The sequence below is a fragment of the Plasmodium inui genome, assembly GCF_000524495.1.
Source record: "Plasmodium inui San Antonio 1 unplaced genomic scaffold supercont1.4, whole genome shotgun sequence".
Taxonomy (NCBI): domain Eukaryota; phylum Apicomplexa; class Aconoidasida; order Haemosporida; family Plasmodiidae; genus Plasmodium; species Plasmodium inui.
This window is the reverse complement of record NW_008481838.1, coordinates 409,431-416,923: the sequence shown is the minus strand read 5'-3', so window position 1 is coordinate 416,923 and position 7,493 is coordinate 409,431. Positions and strand designations below refer to the sequence as shown.

Sequence of the window (7,493 nt, the reverse complement as noted above, 5' to 3'; positions counted from 1 at the left end):
AGGTTTTATACGCATAAGGAAAAATTTTTTTTAGGAAAAATGTTGCACACAAAATTATAAAATTTTATGCATACCTATAGAAACGCACATTAAAGTGGGTTTTACTATTTTAATAAAATTGCTAAATGGAATAGTGCTTCAGAACAATCGCGTATTATGCAGGACACCAAAAAAGGGACCCGTTACCCAATTTGACATTCCCTTTTTTGAAACTGCCGTAAGTCTAACCCCCATAAATATTCGTTAAAGATAGCACTTCTGGTAACACGTATTAGGACTTTATTATCATAAAGTACAACTAAAATGAAACTTAAAAAATGTTCTATGCATATCTGTTTAATCTTTCCTCCATGTGGAGGATTTTCAAAATTTACCCTCCCCTTCTTCCCAAGTACATATATCTCCGTTAGACAGGGAACAGAACAATTTGTCGTTTTCCAGTATAATATTCTACAAAAGAGAAAAAGAATGTTATAGAAGATAGACACCGGAAGTAATATAACGGATCGTATTTTTTATTATATTTTACTTTCTTCATTCTACTTTCTTCATCTTTTTTTTTTTTTTTTTTTTCTCCCTCTTCGCGCTCTTTACCTTTATTGGGAATTCATGCTTTAACGCCCGAACGAACTTCTTTTCTAAAACGTCAAATCTAGGCAGGTGACAAAATGAAAATTATGAGGTGTGAGAAACAAGCTGTATGTTCTGCACTCCACACTGTGTTGCTAAAAAAGTGCAAAAATTAAATTTAAATTATTTTACATTTTTATCGTGTGATCTTCTGAGGCTATAAACAAGTATTTGTTATGCTTGTCCATTGGGCATTTGTTTGCACTTGATGGTCCTAATTGGCAATTTAAGAAAGAACAAGTAGGTAAAAGGTAAAATAAGAACAAGAAGACATAAATAGAAGCAGATGCAGATGCAGAAGCAGGAGAAGTTTAAGTATGAGTAGCAAAATTGTAAAACGAATGTCTGTCCTAACCTGCGTCTATGTTTATGAAGCATCTGTTGGCTCGGATGTCCCAAATTTTAACGACGCCGCCAGAGTCACAAGAATATACCCAATTTGCCTAAAGGTAAATGTGTGTACATTTTATTTTTATATATAAATTTTATTTAATTTATTAACATTTTTCTTATTCTGTTGCTGAACTGATTACATCTGCGTTGAAGTTAGAATAGTTGCACGGGAACTGATGTCCATAGAAGGTGTTTTCGCAGAGGCCACTTCGCATATCCCAAATCGATACCTGCGTAAAGACGAATATAGATATATTTTTCCTTTTTGAAGAAAAGGCAATAAAAAAGGAGAAACATTTTGAAACATTTAGAAGCATTTACAAGTACTTTTTGAATTACCGTTTTATCAACAGACGCACTAACGAGGGTTCTATACGTTGGGTGAAAGTTTACAGAATTTACACTGTCCACGTGCCCCCTTAAAATTTGTCTTTGTCTTAAGGTGTTTATGTCGAATATTCTAATCGTCTGATCCATGGATGCGGACGCAAAAAAGTTTCCTAAAAATTAAAGGTAAAAGGGTTAGTCTTATTTCGCCCACATAGAAGAAAATTAATCAATCTGCATATTTATGTGCCCCTTTTGGACTCCATGGGAATGTGCAAAAATTTATGCTCCCATCTGCTTAAGCGCAACTGCCACGAAATGTATTGGAGTGATAGAAGTTATATGCTCAAAGGTACATATGCGTAGGCACAAGTTCATATTTTTTTCTATAAATTTAAAACCTTCGTAATGGAACGACAAACTCCACACGGGTCCCGTTGAATTTTTAAGAGTGTGAACGCATTTTTCCTTAATCATGTCCCACAATTTTATTTTTGAATCTCCACCAGAAGTACACAATATATTGCCGTCCTTATTAAAGCAAATATCGCCTATCCATTTTTTGTGGGCTTGTGAAGCCATGACTAATTCATAATTAGTTACGCTCCATGTCTTCCATTTTCCATCATCTCCTCCGGTTGCTAACAAATGAACTTTGTCGTTGTATGCAAGACCTAACACTGCATTATCATGAGCATTAAAATTTTTTTTAATCTTTAATAAAGAAACACATAAATTTGGACTTTCTTCATCTTCATTTTCGCTAGGTTCACAAGGAGAACTTTCATTGTTAGGCCAAGGGGTGTCTTCTCTTTTGAAAGTTAGTTTCGCTAAATCGTTTTTATCCTGTCTTGACACAGCGTTCTGCAGTGTGTTTGTTTTCTTCTCATTCATCGGCGAAGCATTAGTTATTGAATTATCTAATTTGTCATTTCCTAGCAAATCTTTCAGCTTCTCTATATATTTATTTAATCCTTCGATTTTCGTGTCCCGTTTTTCCTTTTCCAGAACAACTAACATTTTTTCTTTAAGGACAGACTTTTAAAAAGAGCAAAAGAGGTGATATATGAGTCTTAAAAGGTGTACGCAGTTATGCATATGTACACATATATATATATGGGCACGACACTTCTATGCATTTGAATATATTTTTAGCTAAAGCTTTAGCCTAATTCGTTAGGTTAAAAAAGGTACATTTAACGTATCTATATAATTACCTCATATTTGGCTTTTATTCCATCTACAGAATTATGAATTTTGTCTATTTCCTTTTTTTGTTTTTGTATCTCCTCTATTAAAAATAAAAATTAACAAGTTAAAATTATAGATGTACATAAAAATAATGAATGTTTTACTAATTTCGAAAATTTGAAGAGCCTAGGAAAATTAATCTAGACAGTACTATTTAGAGTTTCCTTTTCCTGTAGAACTCGTTTATGGTGCATTAAGTAGTAATCTCTTTCTTTTATTATCTTCTGAATTTTTTTACTGATATTATGAAAAGAAGGGAATGTATATATGTTTATGTAGGTCCCAGAATGGCATAATATAAAAATGTGTTATAGTCCATATATTTTTTTTTTTCTCTCTCTCTCTTTTTGCAGCCATTACTTTGCGTCTTCCAAAGAATTTTGAACTTCTTTTGTTAATTTTTCATGGTTCAAAAAATCATTTCTTAAAAGCTCATTCTGTGTAAATATGTTTTCGTATTCCGCTTTTCTCAACCTGTTGATGTCATCACCAAATTTTTTAATGTATTCCTTCTAACAGAGAAAAATATAAATGTATTTTTATATTCATGAAAAAGAATGTTCACGCATCATATATTAAGAATTTGAAAGAACAAGGAACGTAAAAAAATGATCACAACCATATGACATTTTTAAAAACACAGAAATGTGAAAAAATATGTATTTGCAACCTCAAAGACTTCAAGCGATTCTATAAATTGATGTTCAAGCATGAAGTTATAAACGAAAGACAGGGCCATAGGAAAGTGTTTTTCATCAATATGATGACTTCTTGAGCTTCCTTCCCCTTAAAAGAAGTAGAAAGAAATTTTAGACATAAAAGTAAATATAAAAAATTGCAAATTGGCTATCTTAAAATGCGTTAAATTGGCTTAAACAGACAGCACATGCTTCTGAATACTCCTATAGACACTTTTATATCCTTTTATGCGTTTATTTATTTAATAATAATCAGTACGCGGAGTGCATATATATATAATTTTTTAAAGAATGATTTTCCCTTGCCTGAATTTGCTTCATTTTTATTGAAACTCGAAATATTAACTACTTTAGCATTTTTTAGTAATTTTTCAAATTTTTCTGAATTATCACTGTCAGATTCTAGACTTGATTCTAAACTTGAATTATCGTCGTGTATTTTTTTAATTTTTTCAGTTTTCACATTCTCTTCATTATCGATGCTTTTTTCTTTGTTATCTACTGTTTTTTCTACTAGGGATGTTGCATTGTATTCTTCGTTTTCCATTTCGTTTATAGTGTCCTCTTATCTCGTGAACGGTTTCCCTTTCTTAGGGTTTAATATTTCTATTTTACTAGACATCAAAATTTTATGACTGATGTACCATAAAATATTATGGATTTATGAAAACATTTTTTTTTACTTTTAATACGCTTATTTCAATGAAAATGTTATGCCTTTTCTTTACTAATATATTACTTTATCTTTTTTCTTCGTAATATATTTTGCGAGATAATACAGATGCATTCATCCATTTTTCTATTTTATTTCGCACATAGTTTATTAAATGAACCTATGTTTAAGTGCTTACTACTTCTTTCACTAATTTATAGATGTACTATATATTAATTAATTTGATAAATCGTTTCCTATATTTTTATTTTCCAAGTGTCCAATTTGGAAATTTCCAAAAGAAAAATATAAATTCGTATTTCCCATAGAAAAAACAAAAAATATATGCGTCGCATAAGGAAAATAAATATTCTTTAAATTTGTAGAAATGTAAAGAGAAATGAAGTGTGTGCAAATTTTGCTAATGAAAAAAAAACAAGATCATTATTCTAAAAGTAATCTATAAATAAAGAAATGCATAAAAGGTAAAATACTTAGAAAAGGACAAAATTTAAATAGGTTTAAAATAATTGAAAGTTTTCTGCCACAAAATGAGCGGTCCCCCTATATTAAATTTTTATGTCTTATTACATGTCATTAGGAAATGACAAGAAAAATTGTTTAGGCTAAAAGAGCAAGTCCCTATATTTTTTTTTTTCCTTTTTTTTATCTTTTCATTAATTAAAGGGTCTATATCATCAAAAATGTCATAATGGTGTCCTAAAGCATTATATTGATCAGTGTTTCCTTTTATGCTTCCTATTACATTTCTTTTATGAGCATCTATCATAGACAAAGAATGTTCTTTCCTTAACTCATTTTCAGAATCAACAAGTAAATCATCTTCCTTACCTGATTTCGAAGATGTTTCTCTATCCTTTTTCGCATTATAACAATTAGACATTTTAATTTGGTTCATTACATTATCATTTTCCATGAGTGAGCATTTAGTATCTTGCAATTTTCTGTTATTTTCTTCACATATCCTTTCTGAATTTACAATGTTTTCATTAATTTGAACAATATTAAGTGTACCCTTATCTACCATTTGCGTTCTATTGGCATACAGGTTATTTATAATGGTAATATTGTTTCTGGATTTTATATTCTTTTTCAACTGTAATTTTTTCTCGTGTTCATTTTTAATTACGTTGTACATTAAGTAGTCAAAATTCTCTAATTGTCTAGTTGCTCTATGTGTATTAGTATTTTGTAAATTTGAGTATATGCTGCACATTTCGCCTTCAGAACATGTATTTTGCAAAGGTTTCACCTTGCTCTGACCTTCAAAATTAACCAAATTAAAGGGTTCAACGTGTGTTTCAAACATATTTGTATCAACATTTTGGGGTTCATGACCCTTAGTATTTCCTTTTTTTTCGTATATGTCTTTTTTATTTTTTATTTTATTTTTTTTTTTTCTTAACGAGAACACATTGTTTGTGCCTTTAAAGTTTTTGTTGAATACATCACTATGTCTAGCGTCTATAGGGCGTAGAATCTTTGAAAGAGAGTTGTTGATTATGTATTTACTATAACAAAAGGGAATTGCAACTGTCTTATTTTCTAAAGGAATTATACTTTCAGGTGTTTCTGTAAATACTCTATGCTCATTCATTATCTTGTACACTTCTCCATTGGACTTTTTATTTTTACACAAAAGGAAATTCATTTTTACACATTCAGAAATATCACTTAAAATTTATGTAGATTTTTCACTTTCATAATGCATAAAAAAAGGTATATTTTTAAATGTTATGGCTAATGATATATGGGAATATGAATATTACAAAAAATAATTTAAATGAGATACACGGACAAGTACACAAAAGGTTTTACACAAAAATCTGAAACCGTTCTTTTCATTCATTTATTTGTATTGTATTGCTGTCTTAGAAGAAAAGAGTTCAAGAAATAACAAAATAGTTGAAATTATAAACAAATAATGATGTTAGAAAAGTTTATTCAGCACTAAATGCATACACACTACAAAGGAATTTATGAGTTTTTTTTTTTGCTTTAAATTTTACTTTTTGGGCTAAAGCAGAAATTATTTTTTTTTGTCGTAGAGAACTTTGTGCACAATTAATTTGAAAATTTCAATTTTTAGTTTCTGGATTTCTTGTTTTTTTTCATGCTTTAAATTGATCAATAGTATTTACATATAACATATCTTAATAAATCCATTAAGAATGGAATATAAAGAAACAATTCCTATTTTTAATAGTTTATAGACAAGAAAAATATGAAGTATCATATTTTGATGGTTATAAAAGTTGAGTTTTCATTCAAAAAGAATAGAAACTATATGTAAATGAAAGCAATATTTTCTGTTATTTTTCATTTATGTTAAAGAATGTTGCGGTAATTATTTGACCTGTTTGTGGTGACTAAAATTATTTACTATAGCACACCTAAGAAGAAAGTATTATAAAAAATGCACGTTCAAGTACAATTTTAAGTTTAATGTCTAAATATGATTTTCTTAAATATAATATAACAAAGATAATAATACAAGGTAACAATATTCCTATAAAGGGTCACCATATAGAAAAAAATACTTTTTTCATGATGGCAAGAGGAAACATGTTTGATATGTTAAAAAAAAAAAAGATTTAGGTAGAATATAGAGTCTACACTTTTATAAAGGAAACTATTGTCTTAATTTTGTTATTCTGCAAATTTTGTGTTTCCTCATTTTTGTACCTTGTAATGTAAGGCAAACAGGTTAGAGCAGAGATAGTTACAAAGATTTTGTTGTATATATAACCAAATTTTTTAGTTAAAAAAACGTTCAAGTTTTTTATTACCCAGAAAGAAACTCATTAAAATATGTTTCATTTATACAATTTTGGACGGAAAAAACAGAATAGTAAAATGAAAACATTTTCCACACGGACCTTTTAATAATAGACTTAATTATTAAAGAAACAATGGAGTTTACACATATTTTTCACTAAAAGAAGCGTTATCTAGCTACTGAAAAGGAGAAACAAAGTAGAGAAAATAGCATTTTTGACTAATAAAGATAGTTGTATAAAAAATCAAGGGATTTATTTTGAATGTTTCTAGATTTATACGTTACTACAAAGTTATATGTTCACTGAGAATAAAGAACTTATAAAGAAATACATATAGATAGAATGCTATAAAATCATTGTAAATGATTTAGCTTTTAACTTAGCACTATAAAACTTCCAATAAGTGGAAAACTTTTAAATTAATAATATAATTAGAGTGTAGATCATATACCTTAGAGATTAAGAAAAAATATGTTTATTACACTCAATGAAATAAGACATTTATATATTAAAATTTACACATAATATAATTTTATTATTAAATAATATCACAAATGGAAAATTGATTGCACATGATTAATTTTAATTATTCATTTGTTTAAAATTTTATAATAAATATTTAATTAAATTAATTTTATTATATGCACTTAATTTAATTATTTAATTTTATTTTTATTTATTATATAAATTTAATTATTTAAGTTTAATTATTACTTATATGAATTTAATTTAATTATTTAA

The 7,493-nt window shown here is 28.1% G+C and overlaps 2 protein-coding genes across 2 annotated transcripts; both read right to left on the bottom strand.

Moving 5' to 3' along the window:
- Window positions 1–363: 363 nt before the first annotated feature.
- On the bottom strand, window positions 364–3,846 carry C922_01250 (hypothetical protein; the record flags this gene model as incomplete). The annotated part of the gene is made up of 12 exons (XM_008816857.1): window positions 364–450; window positions 595–652; window positions 763–844; window positions 986–1,073; window positions 1,164–1,253; window positions 1,363–1,523; window positions 1,752–2,388; window positions 2,568–2,641; window positions 2,753–2,838; window positions 2,962–3,113; window positions 3,272–3,387; window positions 3,633–3,846. The coding sequence occupies 12 exons, from the start codon at window positions 3,844–3,846 to the stop codon at window positions 364–366; spliced, it is 1,845 nt and encodes a 614-aa protein (XP_008815079.1).
- A 682-nt stretch (window positions 3,847–4,528) lies between these two features.
- C922_01249 (hypothetical protein) lies at window positions 4,529–5,623 on the bottom strand (the record flags this gene model as incomplete). The annotated part of the gene is made up of 1 exon (XM_008816856.1): window positions 4,529–5,623. One exon carries the CDS (start codon window positions 5,621–5,623, stop codon window positions 4,529–4,531), a length of 1,095 nt encoding a protein of 364 aa, XP_008815078.1.
- Window positions 5,624–7,493: the final 1,870 nt, after the last annotated feature.